Raw genomic sequence first — 20,909 nt, forward strand, 5'->3', positions numbered from 1 at the left:
TTATTATATTATTATTATAATACACCAGAAAGCTAATTAGAGACTGAAAATCTGTGGTCGCCATGAACAGTCAGTATGAAAAAGATCTAATCTAAAAAAATACTCTTTAAAAAACTGTTTTGTTTGTCATGAGGGTGAATAAATAATGACAAATGTCATTTTTAGGCAGATTGTACCATTAATATCAACATATGGCATCAGCTTGATGGGAGTAATATTGTGAAAAGTGAAGGCATCGCACCTGCTGATATTTAGAGACGGGGAAGAGCAGGCGAGTGTCCAGCTTGGCGTTGTACTGGGTCAGTGACTCATGCCGGTAGTGGTTGATGAGCTCCACCACAGAGAGAAAAGTAAGAGGTTCTGAGAATCCGTACTTTCCCCCGCGGTAAAACACCTTGATCAGTTTGTTATTGCCTCCTTTCCTGGAATAAACAACAAAAGGCTTTGATCATGTTGTGTCCCTGTTAGAAATTCCACTTTGTAATAATGCATATTAAACAAATGATACAGCAGCACACCTAAGCAATGCATTCATGTCCTATTAGATATTACACAAAATGCAGTTTGGCCTGAGGGAGCACTTACCTGAGGGTCAGGGTGTATTCTCCCTGCACTTTGCTTGATGCGTCCCGCACCAGGAACGTACCGTCAGGAGTGTCTCTCATCTTCTCATTCACTTCCTCTCTAAATTCGTGTACATTAAACAGAGAGTCATCATATACAGAAATGTGTGATGATCTTAATAACAGCCGACCTGGTAATTATGTCAGTGGTTTACCTTGAAATGTCTCCCCAGTACCATTCAGCATCACTCAGTAAGCTGTTGTTTCCATTGGTCACAGATGAGGCCATGGCTTTGGCTTTGGGTGGTTTAGGAGGGAGAGCTAATTAAACCAGGCAAAAAAGATACAAATATTTATGATTCAAATAAATAAATCTTTGTTTATCCCCACACGACTGGGACCAGCACTTGCTTTCACGACATTCGTGCAGCGTCACCATAGAAACATGCAATGCTATATTACAGCGACGGTGTCTCTCTGGAGCCACCTTTCTTGCTCAAGGGCGTAGTGGTGAACGCTCGGGGATCAGCCCTGCAACCTTTCAGTTACAAGCCTAGATATTTAGCAATGGCATAATGTTTTCTCTTCTGGAGCATCATTACATTATGTAAAACAATGAACTTTTATCACACATGCTAATTTTTTTAGAAGAACCTGTATGTATGTATATATATATATATATATATATATATATATATATATATATATATAAATATATACACACACACATTTCCACATTTCCATTGTCTATATACTGCATCTGTGGCATGTTGTTGATTACCACAATAATTTAACAAATTACTAATGGTAACAAATAGGCAAGTTTACTGTAAATACTCTTATAATGAAAAACGAAATGTTTTAAAATGCAGCTAAACAAAAAAGGAAACATTTAAATAACATTATTAACAAAAATGTAACCATGGCTGCATCCATTTACTGTACATTACTAACAGAAGGTGAAAAAAAATTACATATTTTTTTACATTAAAAAAGTAAATATTTTCCAGATAATATTTTAACTGTTTTAACTATTTAATTTTAACTATTAAATATTTAAATATATATAACTGTGAATAAAAAGCTTTAATATTATATACAATACCAAAAATGACAGGTAACTCACCGGGAGGAGTCGGCTCTTGTTCCCAAATTCTCTCCAAAAGAAGTCTCTCAACTGCAACCGCAGGAAACCCCTCATCTTCCCCAGACCTGTAAATCAAACAGAAATAGAAATGGAGATCGTTTGCACATATGGTCATTTCAGCAACACTTTTCCAAAAAAATTCTCCAGCCAATAGAATGCTCATGCTCACCCGCTCACAGGGCCCCTGATCAGCAGAGGGCCAAAGATTTGGCCGAGGGTGTGAATGTCGAGGCCGTTGTGCTCCGCGCACTGGCAGACCTTCTCCAGGTGTCTGAGCAAATAATGCAGCGTCAGAAGGTTTTGCAGTGGAACTTCAGGCTTCCCCAGTACCTCCAACAGCTGCTCTCGTCTCCTCACGGAGGGAACGTCTATTCATGAATGAAATCGCCACGAGCGCATGAGTCATCAGATGCGCAGGCAAAGACAGGGCAGACACTCGTCACATTTGAGCTGTTTGTTCGCTGAGTTCATATAATTCTGTTACTTTCTATACACAGTGTTCTTTTGGCCTGCACGGATGAGCGAAAAGTGGCACATACCTGATTCTAGTTGCACTGCTGCCTGAAGGTCTGTATAAACACAAGGAGGGATGATGGGGACAGGAAGTTCCCGCAGGTACCGAATAAAAGCCTCTGAGAGTGCATGAATGTCCCACTGTCCCACGTCCAACTCCTGCAGCTCTGCACAGGACAAATGACCGGTCACATCATGATGCACACACCTTAAATCTAATCCAATACATCCCTTTTAAAGCACTTTAGATTTACATCAATGTGTGGTACTTATGGTAACCAAATAGCTGTTCACTCTGTAAATGTATCCTACCCTTAACAGCAGTTTATTTTGCCGCATCAATCCCAATTATCATACTTTTGTGATTACATTTATATGGTTTATACGGTGTATCTGTTTTTTAAAATCTAATTTAAACCTGGAAATAACATTTTAGAATTTAAAAAAATAAAATAAAAACAAAGAAACTGTAAAATGTATATTTATAGTATTTTATTACTACTTATTATTTGTAATATAAGTCAATTTTATAATTATATAAAACTTATTACATATTTTTTTACTATTCAGAATTATTTAAAAAACGCGACCACTAATATAAATGTTATATTTTGTATTTTGCATTTTTTTTTAATGCAATATACAATTGAAAAGCTAAAACGTTCTGAATCTGAAAGCTGAATCTTAGCAATGTTACAGCTGAAAAACAACATCATCAATAACCAAACTGGTTAAAAAGAGAACATATTTTAATGTACACAAGCTAAAATCAACGCTAAAAGAGACTTACAGCTACTAAGAATAACACGCAAAAACATTAAAGCAACCAAAAGCCTTTTGGTTTTCTGAGGTTTTTCCAAGTATGAGAATAAAACTCTTCCAGTTTTGTGCAAGAGTAAACAGTCAAAGGATGAAAACAGCGGATTTAACTTACCAGCGAGGCTCTGTCGTTGACTGTCAGAGGCTGAAGCAGTGGATGTCCTGTATAGTGTCCTAGAGTCCAGACCTATCCGAAAATCGAGGCGTTAGCTCACCTCTCAAAAATAGATCTTTCATGCCAGCTTGGATTAGAGAAGCAGTTACATCTTCTAAACATTAAATGTAAAAGCCCGGAGATATAAATATATCCAGTCACGCTATCGGGAGAACTGGGAAAACAGCCCAGCTGAATCCCTGAGCTCTTTTTTAGTCTGTGAAGAAGTGAGAAGACGGCTTCAGTCAAGCCAGACAGTCCGAGCGTCACTCAGTCTCTTGCTCAGGGGAGAAAGAGAGGGACGGCTCACAGCGAAAAAGGAAATCTGGATGCTAATAACTGCCATATGGTGCAAAAAGAAAACATTTTCACACCTCTGCTTCCAATATTATTTTCAATGGGGAAATATCTATTAAAAATACAATCAATTTAAAAAAGAAATCCAAAGTAACTCTTTTTATTTTCGTTCTTTCTTGTGGTTGGAGGAGGTGCTTTTTTTGCAGGACTCCTGCTCGCTCTGGATTTGCACGCTCCGTATCATGTGTCAGGTTCTCTAACGAACAAACCACAAACAATAAAGCCCTTTACATGACATTCAATGACACAAAAGTATTACCTGTCTGCTCAATTGCTTCAACCAACTTAATAAGATTAGGGGGAGCAGTTTCCAGGTGTGTGAACTGTTTGGTCAAGTCCAGGACTGGAGCAACTGAAACGGCAGAGAAAAGGGAGAGTTTCAAATCAAACCTCTGCTAAACAGAGAAAATAACAGGCTGAAAATAATAAGCTTTAATGACCATCAAAAACAACACCAAAAATATATCACTTGTCAAACATTTTCTATAGGGGCCAATGACACCAAAACAAAGGAAACAAAATCATTTTTTATTTTATTTAGGAAAGCCAGGCGCAAAGTTATTAACTCCATTTTCAACAAAAGTTTACATTTAATCACTCAACTAACAAATGGTGTAACCGAGCAAAAAGTAATGACAGTTTTGACTTACACCTTGAATATATGCTAGTACACACTATAAATATATATTTGTACAAATATCAAGATTTATCAACCAATAAATACCATTATGTTTTGGGGAGTCAAAACATGACATTTTACAACCTTAAATAACTTTGCTTTGCCACAAAAAGGTTGAATTATCTGATATTTTAAGAAATGTAATAAAGTGGACCCCTGCAGACCACTGTATGATATAATATCCTGTTTCATGCCCCCCCTCCCCCTCCCCTCCAATTTGGTTGCACCACATGACTTTTTTCAAATATTACTAAGCAGGTTTTCCCCTCCTAAGATATAATACAAAAGATGCCAAACACTTTTTTTTTTTTCATAAGGTGGTTTTCTCTTTATTATGTGATCATAAGGTGTATTACATTTACTATATGAATAAACTGGATTTGATTTTTTATTGATAGCCAAACATTTAATAAAATAAAATAAAATCAGCATCATGTCATGGACTCATGGGATCACATTTGACAGTTTCCTTTTATAAATAAAATGAGTGCTTTAAATACTGTAAAAACCAAATCCCAAGTAAAATGTGCCTTAACACCAGCATTTACTCTGGCACTCTTCTTTCTCATTTCTGAATTGTGGTTTGCAAGATTACAGCCTTCTCTACCTACTGTTGTGACTCAGTGTCCCGTGGCCAATGTTTTAAATTTGACTTTGACTTGCTTGTTACCTTTTTTAAATATAGCTCTAAATGCTCAGTCCTTCGTGGAATACTAAAGCTGCCAAAAGCAGCAACTGTCTAGCGTAGAAGGCTGTTGATGTGATATAATGAGAAGGCTATTCTATCAAATCTGGGTATTTTTGCACCTCAAACTTCAGACCCAGTGCTGAACTCAATTCAGGCCACGTCTCCCACTTCTCTTCTGTCGTAGAAGAGTGATGACTGCGGGAAGTATAATTGCATATGTTTTTTTTTATATTGTGCTTCCTTCCTTGCTTGCTCTATTGGTTAAAAAAACACATTCTTGCATTCATTCACAACACCTAAACACAAAAACGAATTAAAATAACATTAAGTAGACATTAGAAAGCATAAAACAAATTGTAAAAGATAAAATTCCACACACACATACACACACACACAGAGAAAAAAAATGGTCAGAGCTACACCGAAAAAAACAAAGAAGGAAAAAAAAGTATTTATCATACAAAAGCTTTTTACTGCTGAAAAAAGCCCTCCGTTTCCTCCTGTCTTATTCCACCCCTTCTGGAGCGAGCGCTGCCTTGGCCCTTTGCGTGAGTGGAGCACAATAAACGATTTAATCAAAAATCCTGAACAAGCAAAACCCCACTGGCCGTGTGCCAGACCCTCCTTTTCAGGCCCACCACAAAGAGGCCAGAGCTTGGCTGCCTTCGCCTCCTGGCAGTGCAAGGCTAAACCACGTCTGATTATTAATTTTGGAGTTCAGACGAAGTGCCATGTCAGCACATTCCACTTTTCCACTGCACGTTAAACATGGAACTTTGCTCGCTTTTCCCTCTTACGGACACAAAGCCTGCCTCTTCCGCCCTCAATCTTTCCTCATCTCTCGCAGTTGCCTCAACATGGACGTGTCCTATCCTTAACCCATATTATATCTTTGCTTTCCTGGGGATGTATTACAAAAACTTCCTAACTTTATTCTTGAATTTAGACTTATCAAATTACCATGGTTACTAAACAGATAAGATGAGATTCTAAGTTAGGATTTTTCTGTAATACAGCCCCTAAAGCTTTTTCATTTTTAACTTTAGGCAGAAATGTATGTCAATGACAAGTCAGAGACTATTTAACTCAGCAAAAATGTATTAATTAGTTTATTAAATGTATTTATTTTTCCATTAAAAGAATGAAATTCATGAAAAGTAGTTTAGTATAAGCTTTGATTATTATTTTTTAGAATTGAATAAACAGAGTGTCTATTTACACAGTGCCTCGATATTTCAGCAATACATTTCTAACGTTTATAATGCGTCTAGAAACAAATCTCAGAATTACCTTTACAGGGACTTTATCAAAACCACTCCACTGCTTATTAACATTCAAAAAACTCAAACTTACCGCTTTAACTCATGAGGTGTAATACGTTGAAAAACAAAAACACAAAACCGAGTTTGACCATTTTATGACTAAATTTAAAAAAAAAAAAAATTCTTCCCAAAACCACATGAAACCAACATGAATATATAGATTATGTTTCTAAGAATTTGGCATGTGCTTTATACAAACTAAAAAATAATAATGAAATGCAATAAAAGCAGTTTCCTTTTTTATCGTGGACGTGTCATTTACAAAATGGCAGCTTGTGCTTGTGGGGTCATTGATAACAAAACACAAAAAAATGATTATATTCCTTTACTAATAAACAAACTAAACTATAGCTGCAAACTCACTGGCACAGTTGGTCAAACCCGCAGCAGGGGTTTTTGTGCAAAATACAGCTTTTAGGAAAAACAGCTGTGGCCCTGAAGTCATTGTTGGTTTTTGGAGAGAGAACCAACTAATCATTACCCAATTATAGTCGTCTTGGTAGTCTGCATTCTGGCAGGCCTGCAACTGAACGTGCCCTGGGAAAAAACAACTGCAACAACTAATGCTATGATTACAGCAACAGCTTACTTTATTTGGCTGTCACTTCTTCACGGCTGCACGGTGTATAAACGGCTGGCTAACAAAAGTCAGCAATTTTTCTTCAGTCGTTTATCATTTTTAAGCTTGATGAATTTAATTTAAACAACAATCTATACCTTGTGCTAGGCTGAACCTCTCAACTAGTTTGCAGTTGTCTGTGTGTGTTTTTTTTGTTTGACTGGTGCTCTGATGTGCTCTTCATTAACTTAGATTCGGCCATGCTCTACTAATGGAAAAGGATGTCTTTGTACTCTGTGAATATGATTATGTAAGAAAACTTTCACCCGCATTGCTTTGTGCTGTTCAGTAATCTGGGCACCTCATTCATAGCTAACCGAAGGCCTAGCCTATTTCCTTTCACTGGAGCTCTAAACCTCTTGACATGTTTTAATCTTAATGCAGTGCAAACGGTATTAAGAAACACAACACACAAAAGCTGCAACTACAAGAGACAGTCTTATATAGCTCAAGTTTCTTTTTTGTTGAGCATAATCGGCTTCGGGCCTGACAGGATTTCTACACTGTTAACTAGTGCAACAGAAAAGGAAGAAAGGAAGAAAAGGAAAAAAACTCATTTTGAGAGACTAAAATATCTAGAATATATCACATGTACACTATCGTTCAAAGGTTTGGGGTCTGTGAGATTGTTTCATGTTTTTAAAAGTAAATCTTAGCATCTTAGATTAATGCATCTAAAGTAATTTAATAACACTGTTAAATGTAACCTTTAGCATATCCCAAAGTGAATATCTACTTCTCATACTGCATAATGCTGTAATGACTAAATTCACTTTAATGGCTGATTTTAGCGTGTTATTTTCATTTCAACAAAATAGTATAGAATATTTATATCTGCTTTTTATCTGTTATGAAAATTAATGTAAGTTTTTTGGTATCAGCCAGAAATGTAATATTGTGCATCTCTTATAGCCATCATTCCCAACATTAAGTTATGGCTTCTCAATTAATCAAAATAAAACTGCAATCAGAATGCAATTATCAAATCCAAGATTTTTCTGGAATTTAGTCAGCCACAATAAAATTCATAATGTTTGGGCTGCATGATTTGGGAGAAAATTGCGCTTAGCAATTTTTAATTTTTTTTTTACAAAATAAGAATTACTCTGTAATAACCCTTTCATTGTTAAAATAAAAATGAAAGTATTTAAGAATAAATATATCAATATAATATTATTTATTTATGCCATGTCAGTAACGAGGCTATTTACAGAATAAAACTATGAAAACAGAATAAACAACATAATTCATGAAATTAACAAAAAACTACATAAGACATTTCAGGTTAATACAAGATAAAAATTCTAATATACATTCAGGTGAAACTTTTTTTTAAAAATACATCAGTTAAACACATCTCTGAATAAAACCACTTTCTTTTTACAATAAAATCTTGCAGTCCAGTAAAATATGCATACAATTATACATGGATTATCATATAGCCTACATTAGAGAGAAGTGTTAAGTTTTCCCTTTTTTCTTTAACCCAAAAGTGAACATTACAGAACCCCCTCGCGAAGAAACTCCAAATATGAAGTAATCACAGACAGAAGTAATATCACTTATGATGTTCCAGGAAATCCCTAATGTGGACAAAGGCATCAAGCTATCACTACAGCTAAATCAACCATTTGATTAGACATGAACACAATAAACACACGACTGCCACAATATATGATGTATTTGAGTTCTTCAAGCTTTCTCTTGAATTTCCATAATACTAAATTGTAACACTTTATTTTACAGTGTCCTTGCTACATGTACTTACCATAGTAATAACTATGTAAGTTAATTATGCATAATTACAACCAAACCAAAAGCTAAAACCTAATCCTACCCAAACTTGTAGGATTACAGGTAACACTAACAATGACACTTTAAAATAAAGTGTAATCTAATAAAGTATAATGCTAACCGACATAGCCTTTATCACAAACTATCTTGTCTGCCACATTCTACAATAAGATCAGCTCACAAAAGGAAGTTATTTCAAACACTCGATTGACGTTATTAATTGAGTTTGTAGTAAAAACCTGTTATTAAATGCTGTCTTTTGTTGGACAACAGGTTTATGAACAGTTCACATTACAAGTTTGGGAAGATGTTTGACATGTGTTGCTTCTTCAAATGCACTCAAACTCTTTAGTTGCTCTTTACTAACACGCTGTGCATATACTGAAATCCCCCCCCCCCCCCAGCTCTTACGATTTCATAATCGTGATTTTGCTTTATTTTTGATTAATTGTGCAGCACTACATAATGTGCTGATAAAGCCTGATGTACAGTGCAAGTAACAATATGTCTAGCATTTGAACACAGGCCAAAGCACCATGGGAAAGATTCTTTAATACAGGCTCAGATCGGAGGCCTTAACTAGCCTTCTACTAATTCTGTGAAAGAAAGTTCAGCGTAAGGAGCCGGGGGAAAATTCAAGGGGCCTTCTCTTTCTGAGAATTGTAGTGAGTGGATAGTTTATAGCTGCCTGGAGACAGTATCAGAAGAGTCTGTGAAACAGGGGAGGAGGAACAGGCGGAGACTGTAGAAATGCCAAGCCATGGTTCACTTCAACAAGCAGTAAAACTGAGGCCAGGAAAAGAAAAGAGGGAAAAAAAGAGAGAGGGAGAACTTCTGCCACAGGCTGCGAAACAACCAAGTTTGACTTTGTGCAGTTTCTGAGAGGATAGTGTTGGTGGGTTTAAATTATATCACATGAAATCACTCTCACACTGAATAAGATGCCCTTAGACATGGGAAAACACTACATAATTATTGCTATTCTGCCATTTTAAAGGGATAGTTCACCACGGAAAACAAAAATTTGCAGTTAATTTACTCACCCTCAAGCTATCCAAGATGTAGGTGTTTTTTTTCTTCTTCATTACAAATGTAAAGAACATTTTTAGCTAAAACCGCAGTCCTTGGTTATTACAAATACTGCAAATCAATGGCTACTATCACTTTAAGAGTCAAAAAAACATACAGGCAGAACTAAAATGAATACCTGTGATTCCTGAGGATCCATCTTATGAAGCGAAATGATCGGTCTGTGCAAGAAACTAACATTATCTACCACTTTATTACTGGTTTTATAACATCATGGCAGTCTGGAGTGCGAGCTTTCTGTCGCATCATGATGTGTAAAAGGAGGTTAGCTGATGCTGTGTTTGTTTACAACAGAGAGGAATCACGCCCGTTTTTTTTTTTGTGATATGCACTTGTGCTTATCATGGATGCCGCAACCTATGTAAAAAATGATACGTATGCATCATTATGCAACATAGGGGTTTAACCAAGCAGCAACCTCCCGCGATCTCTCTTGAAGCCAATACGGAAGTAATGTAAACTGCAATTCTGCAACTGGCCACTAGGACAGGCTCCAGAATGGAGCAGAATCTCATTGAGCCCCAAGTTAAAAGGCCCAACTTTACAGCAAAAAAAATATGTTTACAGCCTGGTACAAATGTGGTTTTGGTCTATACGGCTAATTCTTCATGACAACTGTGAGGGGGGTGATTTTTTTTTTATATAACTCATTAGTTTATATTGTATAAAGCCTTAAAGTTCTGCATAATTAAGGGCATGGTTACTTCGAGTAACAGGTGGATAGCCATTTATACGCCGTCTATAGTCATTCCGCACCTAAACTCCGCCCACATCCAGCTTTTTTGCCCCTTTTCTGTCATCCGGGAGTGATGCGCGATGACTCGCTCGCAAGATGGTAACGCCCAGCTCGACTCTACTTTAAGCTTCAGAATGGCTTATCGGAATCCTATGGGTGACATCACGGACACTACGTCCATATTTTTTATAGTCTATGGGTGTAACGGTAGACAAAACCGATGGTTCGGTACGGATTCAGTAGAGCAGTGGAGAGAAAACTAAATATAAAATAGTTTCAGTAAGTTGTAATGTATTCTAAACATACCTTCAGGTGTTGAACACAAGGGAAGATATTTTGAAGAATGTCAGTAACCAAACAGTTAACTGGAGCCATTGACTCCCATAGTAGGAAAAAAAAAATTACTATGGAAGTCAATGGCTCCAGTTAACTGTTTGGTTACTGACATTCTTCAAAATATCTTCCCTTGTGTTCAGCCGAAGAAAGAAATTCATACAGGTTTGAAACAACTTGAGGGTGAGTAAAGGATGACAATTTTCTTTCTAAAGTGAACTATCCCTTTAAATTCCTTGCATTTGCATTCAAACTGTAAAAAGGTGTGGATATTGACCAGAAGCAGCAGCTATAATGGTGCATATCCTGGTGTCCTGTAATTCAACACTTTTCATACTTCCTCTTTTTAGTCAGCGACCATCACAGATTGAATATGACAACTTTTTTTTAGTGTGCACTGCAGACTTTTGACAGTCCAAAAAAAGGGACACAAAGGAGACATTGAAGCAAAAATCACCTGATGGAGTGGGAATGTGCAGATGAAGCTGAAAGCCCTACCTGATACATATAACTCTCCAGATTGGCCTGGTGAACTGCCAGGCCTCCAAACATACTATAATTTACTGCTTCCTGAGGGCATAAAGGGCGGAGGATAGAGGGCTTGGGGAAAGTGCCAGAGAAATACAGGAGCAAAGACAGTTTGTGTAAAGGGACTGTATATTATATGTAAAAATGATCATGTATTAATCAATGTTTCATTGCCAATGTGTGCACAGCTTGTAACGAAACTTAAAAAACGAGACCTGCCCCAATTTCCTAAGCCTGTAAAATGATATTTACGTGAAGGACATGGGATTGTTTTTGCTGGGAAAATCAAAGGAATGTGACATCTACATTTGCTCCCGAGAGCCTTTCTTCTGTTTAATGACGCATGAAAAATGAATGCTTATACAATGTTCAGGTCAGGATAATGCTGAAAAAGCCATTCTGTACTGTAATTTCAATGTGTCATGCAAAGAAAAGTTGACTGATTCAAACTGCCCAATAGTCTTGCATATTCATATCTATACGGTCTATATGAGGGTATTCAATTAAAGAGGTCCAGTGAGTCTCTATATTTCCATCCCAGCAGAGGTGCTGTATAATTCTTTTTTATTACAGTTATACATTTCCATTGAGGCAGCCGTAATGATTTAAAAAAGAAGAAAAAATTGCGGTCCTCCATTTGAATACTACTGGTCTATAGTCTCAAATACCACTGGTCTATAGTCTCAAATACCACTGGTCTATAGTGTCAAATACAATATAATCAAACTCTCATAATCTGTTGACAAAATGGCCACAGGTATCATTTTTGAAAACTACACATAGCCCCTTTAAAGGGGTGGTTGATTATTATTTCACTTTTTAAACTTTAGTTAGTGTGAAATGTTTGAGCATAAACAACATCTGCAAATTTAAGATGCTCAAAGTTCATAGAAAAAGGAGATATTGTCTTTTACAGAAATTGCTTTTTAAGGACTACAACAAAAGGCTTGTAGTGACTACACCAGCAATGTTAGTGACAATGCTAACCCTGAAATTTACATAAACCCCACCCCTAGGAACACAAAAGAAAGGGGTTAAGATTATCATGACAGAATATGCTAATCAATGACTTGAAGATAACTCCACTTTAGATACATAAATTTATCAACTAACTATTCAGGAACATCTTGTTGCATTCTACATGTTGTCACTTCTACTTGAGTCTCGCCACCATTGTCCAACTCATAAACATAAAAGGGTGAACAGATTCATTGCCTGTCTGCATGAGTTTATCACAGCTGCTAACTGGAGTTCTTGAAGCTCCGCCCCCGTAAGCACTAGCTCATTTACATATAAAGGGACACACAAAAATGGCACGCTTTTGCTCACCCTCAAAGTGACAATATTAACATGCTATAAAAAAATGTTTTATCTTTGGGGTATTTTGCGCTAAAACGTCTCTCTCTCTCTCTCTCACACACACACACACACACACACACACACACACACACACACACACACACACACACACACACACACACACACACACACACACACACACACACACACACACACACACACACACACACACACACACACACACACACACACACAGGAGACATCAGAGACTTACTTTACAACTAGAGAATAGATAAATAGAAACAAAAAAGCTAAATCTTTTATGATTCAATACCAAACTAATTTTGTGGTAGAAGAAGCCTGCTGTCAAAAGCAAATCCACATTTTCCTTCAACAAAAAAGTGCAAATATTTATTATGAGAGATCTGAGGTTGGTTTTAACAAGCATATCAGTCAGTTCCCAAAACAAAACAGGTTTTGACCGCTCTTTAGCACACATTAAGCAGGTTAGTCATTGGTCAACAGAGTAAAAGCCAATAAACAAAAAGCAGCCAGTCTTACCCTGCAAGGTTGGCTCAGGTCTGGGAACAGCAGGAAGCGGCCTCTGAGAACGAGGCTGGCAGGACGGCATTGACATTTTCACAGGTCTCACATACTGCACGTACGTCCCCGGAAAGTCTCCTCTCTGTTTGGTTCGCTCGTTTAACCCCAAGATCCAGCCGATGCATTCCGGGTGCTGCTCATCCCCCTCTTTCATGCCCAGTGACAGCAGAGACGCTTTGTCGACCGTTAGGATATCGCCGGGCTCAAGGTCAATGTCATCCTCCCAGTCCTTACAGTAGGTGTACAGAGACCTGTACTGGAAGCCATCGGCAGCCATTTTCAGAGTATGAAATGACAATCACCCCAGACAGAAGAGTGTCGGACTGGGGATGAAACTTTGCGAGGGTGCGAATGATGTCGTACCGTGGGACGTTTAGTTGAAATCTAAGCACTACTGACCCGTGCTCATAAGCAGGCATGCGCGGTAGGAACGGCTTAGGCCTGGCCGGTGTTGGCCGAACAGGCCACTTTTCTCAACTTGAACCCACGGTTCAACCAAATGATGGAACAGAGGGAATGCAGCATGCTCATTCAGGCACCGGAAGAAAAATTAAGAATAAAGTTCTTTACAGATTTCTTTCACCAAATCAGCTGGTGTCGTCTTATAGCAGGTTGCTCAACATTCCCTTTCAAGATGTGTTCCTCCCAGTGTAACGTGATGACTGTAAGAAAAAAAAAGACAGAAGTATATTAAGAGCAAAATACTCACACAGAGGCTTTCTTTCTAAAAGAATAATAACTAAATATGTACAGGACAACGTAATAGGTGTGTTTACATGCACAGTTATAAACCAGCTACCATAAGCTTTTGTATACACTAGTGGCCAAAAGTGATGTCCGACCTAGGAAAATGTACATCTTCAACCTATATTCAAATATTATTAAGAATTTGTTCATTTTCTAAACATATAATTCTAAACGTGTAATTGTGCTTGGAGTAATGGAAAAAGCTGTGATTTTTTGCATTTTTTGCGTGATAAAATAAATTTGTAGCTGTAGTTTTTGGCCAAATAACTTTTTCAGATTATATCATAACCAAGTTTAGCATTTTGTCTTCTACCCTCATATTTAAAAAATATATACAAAATATTTTCCTCATATTTTAATGTTTAATTTAAACTAGTTGGGCCATTAAAACAAATACGCCGTGCGAACATCATTTTTGATCACGACTATACATGACAGAATGCGTAATGATATATTATAAAGATTTAATACACTTTGTGCGTCCCTTCGGTCTTTCAGAGAAAGTGCACAACACCGAGGCCAACTGTAGTCCGATTATACATGCTCTAATTGCATTATCTTGGTCTGTTAGTCAGACTTCACAAAAACAGACTGGTTGAACTAAAGCGTTTACATTTTGTTATAACAATTGACTTTGATCCAACTTTTAAAGTGCATACAGTATAAATTCACTAACCATGATGCACCTCATACATGCGTCATACGACAGACACAGCAAGCCATTCTGTTAGACCGGATTCATTTTTGACCACCATAATCTAAAAGCAAACTAAACCGAGAAACAAGTGACTCTACTTACCTTGAACAAATGAAAGCTAGAAATATCAGCACCCATAATTTCACAGCACAGCATGTAACCAAATGTTTTAATTTCAGAAAAATGTCTGTCAAGAATTCGTCACAGCTGAGGGATGGTGTTAGTGGAAATAGCAAATGCCGGTCACACAAGTTTCAAATTCATCCAATATGAAGTCCGTACTTGTCTAGGAATCCGAGGATTACAGTGCATAGTTGATTTGTTTAAGCTTTTTTGCAATATGCATCACTTATTTGACAGAACAGCAAAACATATTTTTTCATGCGCATGCGCACCTTTGAACCAGGGGTTTATGCTCATAAACGAAGAAAGAGCCACATTAAAGGTTTGCCAGACCTGTGAAAGGATTGCAATCGATTAAACAACGTCAAAGTGTTCGCAGGCATCACAGGGCAACACTCACCCCACTTTGACCAGGCGCACTAAGGTCTCAGTCCGACATCCTCTGTGTAGAAAAGAGAGGTGCAAGCGCAGACACGTGGCACTGACATACCCAACCACAGCCCGCAATCCTCACACCACCGAAACACCCCCTCCGAAATACGTCATCCCCCTTTCCGCCTTTTCATCATTAAACTAATGTACTTTGTGTAATGCTACTGCTGCTCTAGGAAGAAGTTCATTCAGGAAAAGAGAAAAGGTCCATTCTGAGTCCGAGTTCTGAAACTAAAAGTTCTGCTGAGAGAAATCTTCATCTTTTCAGTCAAGCGCACGGCTTCAACGGCAGGACGGCTGCTGACTGATCCGTACGCATCCTTCCCTCCCCTTTATTCAGTCAGAGAAGAGCAGTTTGCAAAACACTGTGACCAAGGCAGAGCACAAAATAATTAATGAATTGAGCCAGGGAACTCACTGTTGCTACAGAAGGGAAAAGGTAATCCTGGATTCCTATTGGGCAGCATATGGCCATGTGCTCCAGAATCACCAGAGAAGCTGGGGCAAATCAAGCAAACGTTCTAATATTAGAAAATGTATCTAGGCAGTGATCAAACCCAGAAACTCTTAAACTGTACTCCTTTTCTGCAGTGGATAACTTTCTTGCCATTTATAGGAGTATGTTTAAGCCTGTATGACAAGCTTTGGAGTATTTTGAATGAGAGAAAAGCCATGCAAAATGTAAAAAAAATAAAAAAATGTGTTGAATGAGGGTTGTCTAATCAGGACTATTATTAGGCTCAGTCGGATTTTTAAAACGCAAGGAAAACGCAGAGGGCTGGATTCTGTTGGGAGCTCAAATGAGAAAACAGGAACAGGATTCTCTATTGTGCTGTGCATGTCTTCAGCCTCAGGCTACCGAGGTAGGAGTTTAATCTATCCATGGGACGCGTGCGTGTAAGATATAGAAATTAGGACAGTCACAGTATTTTGCAAATGTGTGTCGAGAAGGAAACCGATGAGATTGCCTGCTTATGCTATATTTTTTCCTTTCGTTTCATTGGCCGAAGTACCTTGACTAATGCCAATGAGTCTGGTGACAGAGTGTTCTCCAAACAATATGTCCTTTTAAAGCTTGGAGAGCGCAGGACTGAAGGAACGGCATGCAGAACACACTCTCTGGGAATTTCGCATGCAATGCAATGGGTCAAATAAGGACAATGCTGCTAATTAAAGGTGAAGCGTGCCTTTATTTTACAATACTTTCTCAAGTTAATGTGCAGTCAACTTGAAGTAAGCTTCCTATGAAAAGTGTAAACACTATGGTGCTTTCAAAACATTACTCTGTTTGTGTGAGCATCCTGGCCAGCCCGACGCAGTAAAATTGGCTCAACCAATTGTGTAAGCTTGGGACAAATGAGAGAAGTGTTAAGGAAAAAATATTGATACCTCACACTTATTGTTGTACTGACATCAAGTATTAAGATGTTTGCATCTATCATTTTCATGATAGTTTCATGATTTAATATAATTTTTTTATATAAGCAAATATACTGTAAGTTAATTACATTTACTTATATTTGCATCTTTTTAGCCTAAGTGTTTCCTGCAAATGAGTATTCTCTGTCTAGAACACACAACTACATGAGCTTATGGAAGAAGCGCATGCCTAAGCTTGCATTTTGGGTTAAGCTGCGTTCGTTTGACATTGTGGAAAATGGAATTATAGAATTGAAATGTATCACCCATTTTACCCATTAGGGATAAAAAAATGTTCCCTCACCGTTACATTACAATGGTGCGCACTGTGCAGCCGTGAATGAATGACATTGTTGCCGTGAGCATTTTACTTACGGTTTAGAATTAGTGCCTCCGTGTTGCTTCAAGCGCATCATCCTGCGCACGGGATGTGCATACACGCTTTGTGCCACTCTATTATAATGCTTTTGCGCTAGAGCTGTGCAATATTGAAGAAAAAATGCATTATGCGATATCTTCTTAATGCGTTACGATATTGCTATTAGTTGGTAAAATCTATTTAAAAAAAATTTTTTTAAAGTATTTAAAAACTGAGAATGGTATCATTTATGCGTTTCACATTCTCTCTCGGAAAAGAAAGCATCACTACAACTTCTGAAAGTGACCAGCAGTGTTTTAGTAAAAATGTTTGTCATAAATCGGACAATATAATTTGAAGATCAATCTAAACAATCAAAAAATGTAATGCAAACATTTAAATACCAAAAACTCTTGCTTGACTTGGTAATATATAGTTATATCAACCTAAAACTCAACGTCAAGAACATCCAGGTAAACAAAGAGTCCTAAACTAGGGGTGGATGATTATTTTTGTTATTTTAATTCATCTTCGTTATTAAAACTAAAAACAGTAATCTTCACATGAATTAAATATACACTGATACATAATAAAGCAACAAAAGTTATTCAGCCGAGAGCGCAGGGTGTTTTCCTTTTGTTTGACAGACAGCGGCAGGTTTACTGTATTAGCAGTCGGTCACTCAAATTAGGAGCTAATGCACGGATACTATTGATACGCCCACCCAACTGATATCCTCCACTTAAAGCATAACCTGCAACGAGTTGTTTTAATAACTCTTTTTAACATCAGGCAAGTCCCGTAAGTAACAGTTGTGCCCAGTACACTTTTCACAATGTTGAAGTAATCGATTAAAATCATTCAGATATTGTGTGCCGTTGTGATATGCATATTGCGATTTGCGATATGTACATTAGCGATATTTTGATATATTGCACAGCCCTATTTTGCGCTATGAAAGTCTTATTAATAGCTTTTTTAAGCCTTAATAATCCCTTGTTCTGCCCTATCTATAATATGTTGCTGCCTCATTAAAAAGATGCGCTATACATTTAAAATAAATGTAATTTAGTATAGGCCTATTTCTATAAATATATTTACTTGTTTTTCATGATTGTATTTTGTGTAACATTTTGCCAGATTTACAGCTACACTTATTCACTTTTGTGGTTTCCTTTATCCCCCCCCCCCACTAAATGTTTAGATTTTGTACAATTATTGTGCACTCGTGATTTTGTAACTTATGCTGCTGAATTATTCACTAATCTAATTTATTCACCATCTATAGTAGTATTTTCTGTCATAGATTGTGATTGATTTTTTATTTTTTAGCTTTTCTTTATAATGAAGTTGTCTGTATTTAGTTGATTGTGTTTAACTCACAAAATAGTGATTATCAATTCAACACACTAAGGTTTAGAAATTCTACATAGAATTTTTAAACAAAACTGCATTGGTATCGGATTGGTATCGGTTTAGTATCGGTATCGTCAGATACCCGGAAATGTTAATATCGGATCGGTTCTGAAACAATGGTATCGGTGCACCCCTAATGTCACAATGAAACAAAAGTAGCAACGTAGGCTAGGTGTGATGTTTATCTGAGTGAAAAAGATTATTGAAAAAGAACAAAACAAATGGTGGGGCTTGGTTCTATCCATGCTTGTGTTGCACTCAAAAATTAATGCGAGCATTGTTGTAATTTGTGATTGGTCCATTGTCCATTATCAATAGTGTAGCAACGCATGAAGCATCACTTACACACTTGCTATGTGTGTGTTCAAATTTTCACAAACAAGGTTTAGCCTTGCCAAAATTCCAGATTGTGTGAATTCCTTCTGAATGACTGCATTTCGCAGTTAAAAACTGACCGTGTCTGCTAAATGCAGCGTGAGCCAAACAAGAGTTGCAGCACAGATCAGCAGCAGGAGTCAGATGTCATTTATCACGAGATGAGAGTTACTAGCTGACTGACAAGACGATGGGGGAAGATTTGGTTTCAAAGTGAAATGTAAAAGCGAAAAAAGTGAAAGAATTTGGCTATATTTTTTTTGCATTGGGTTATTTAAACCCAATGCTAATGGAACCTGCAAGCAATTGCTGGCCCTGTGGGCATCCATAGCGGTGTGGAGCAGAGCAAGCATTTTCAGTGAATTCCTATGGAAGTTGAGCTTCACGCTCAAAAGCGAGGTGCAAAAGAGGTAAAACTCCAACGTCCCGAACCCAGTGATGTAATTACCTAGTAATACCAGTATTACCAGAGTTGTCACACGTCGATTAACTGGTGGGAGCGTTTTCTCGCGTCACATCCCTACTAGCAAAGAATAACAGTCTCTAGCATACATTTTTTTCATGTATTAAAAAAAGAAAAAGGTGTGTGTGTGTGTGTGTGTGGAGCAAAAGGTGGATGGTGTTGTCACAATATTTGCGCCATCAGTTTCTGCAGTATTTGATTTTTTGTAGAAGAAACTACACTGCTCGACTGTGCACCAAAACTTCTGACATTCCCTGAATTTCTTTGAAGGCCAATTTTTTTGCAATGGTTAATCTGTAAACATGTCGAGCTAGCTATCAAAGACTACAGATTTTAGCCTAGGGCGGGTTAGGATTTCCAAAATTTGTCTCAGACGGCCAAATCGTGGCCAGAATCGTGTGACGCGACGCACAGCCTCCAATCCATATCCTCCCGGCTGCAGCTCCATTACGGGTTTTTATTTCTAACTCTTGGCACAATCCTGAGAGAAAGTCGCTCTGAGACGATCTGTGAAAAATCCCCGTGTTTATAAAAAAAAAAAAAAGAAACACTACTAACATTAGCTAGAGCTAACTGCTGTACTGTACATCGTGGAAGATATGGCGTCGAATATAAGCAGTGTCTAAAAAATGGACGCTTCAAATTCAGAACCGTCTAAATTTTATACAAAAGTTCGGTTTGTGGCATAAATACTTCAGAAACTGCTATGAAGGCTCAGTCATTGTCACGCGCTGAAGCTCTTGCAGGCTGTTAACTCTGTATCCGCTGCCTTGATCAGACAAGGCGAACATGCTTGTGCATCATGCAAACCTAACGCATATCGGTTTGCACATTTCTGTCTCCCACTAAATCAGAGATTTTAGCAAACGGCTTTTCCGAAATTGTGCAAAGAAATAAAAGGTTAAATTATCGTACGAAAGACACGCTATAGAAGCACACTTCGTGTCTTTTCCACCATTTTCCCACATTTGGAAACTGCTAGCTAGCCGTCCAGTTTAGTAGACTACAGTAACGCAATGTGCAAAACTTGGGAAAACTTACCCGTGGCAAGTCGTTGCAAAGCCTCTGGAGGTTTTCCTTCGCGCGTGCGAGTTAATGTGCGATCTTAGCACTCGGCTGGACTAACGTTTTTAACTTCCATCCGCTCCCTCAGCAGAGTACAGGATTGATATCATTTTCCTTTTCATTCCGCACGAATCTTTTCAACTTGCCGAACTGCCATTTTCCAGCACTGCACGAAGCGGGGCAGGACTGCGTGAGAACTAATGAAAGCGCGACGGAAAATAGCGGAATTACCCGAAAACGTCCGAGAGAGAAAATCTCGGTTAACACATGTAGCATTCCTCATTCTTGCGCCATCCTGCTGTGGTTAGGCAAGGTAGTGTAAAAACCCGTTCATAAAAAAAGTAGATCTACTAGTGATAAAAACATGAAAAATTACGCTATTCGAAAAGGCCAAGTGATGCTGAGACATTATATATAACTCTCAATACGCAAGATGTATTCAAACATTCAAAAGTTTGGGGACAGTAACTAAATCATTTTATTGATCAAGGACGCATTAAATTGACTAAAAGTAAAAAAAAAAAAAAAAAAGCATTTAATTGTTCTTTTAAGTCTATTCGTCAAATAATCC

At 37.7% G+C, this 20,909-nt stretch overlaps 1 protein-coding gene across 3 annotated transcripts in view; it reads right to left on the reverse strand.

The window, feature by feature from the left end:
* pik3r2 (phosphoinositide-3-kinase, regulatory subunit 2 (beta)) overlaps window positions 1-20,580 on the reverse strand; it is a 33,188-nt gene extending 12,608 nt beyond the window's left edge. The window contains exons 1-10 of one of the 3 annotated variants that reach the window (XM_067453769.1): window positions 20,315-20,580; window positions 13,202-13,905; window positions 3,813-3,905; window positions 3,158-3,229; window positions 2,250-2,390; window positions 1,880-2,078; window positions 1,690-1,775; window positions 779-884; window positions 586-684; window positions 242-422 (exon numbers count right to left, since the gene is read on the reverse strand). In XM_067453769.1, coding sequence (XP_067309870.1) covers window positions 242-422; window positions 586-684; window positions 779-884; window positions 1,690-1,775; window positions 1,880-2,078; window positions 2,250-2,390; window positions 3,158-3,229; window positions 3,813-3,905; window positions 13,202-13,520 — 1,296 coding nt within the window. In that variant the 5' untranslated portion in view covers window positions 13,521-13,905; window positions 20,315-20,580. Of the gene's footprint in view, window positions 1-241; window positions 423-585; window positions 685-778; window positions 885-1,689; window positions 1,776-1,879; window positions 2,079-2,249; window positions 2,391-3,157; window positions 3,230-3,812; window positions 3,906-13,201; window positions 13,906-14,789; window positions 15,180-15,210; window positions 15,626-20,314 lie in introns of those variants that run through there. The other 2 variants (XM_067453770.1, XM_067453771.1) reach the window with 2 other exon arrangements.
* Between the last annotated feature and the right edge of the window lie 329 nt (window positions 20,581-20,909).

The sequence above is a fragment of the Pseudorasbora parva genome, chromosome 9, assembly GCF_024679245.1.
Source record: "Pseudorasbora parva isolate DD20220531a chromosome 9, ASM2467924v1, whole genome shotgun sequence".
Lineage (NCBI taxonomy): Eukaryota > Metazoa > Chordata > Actinopteri > Cypriniformes > Gobionidae > Pseudorasbora > Pseudorasbora parva.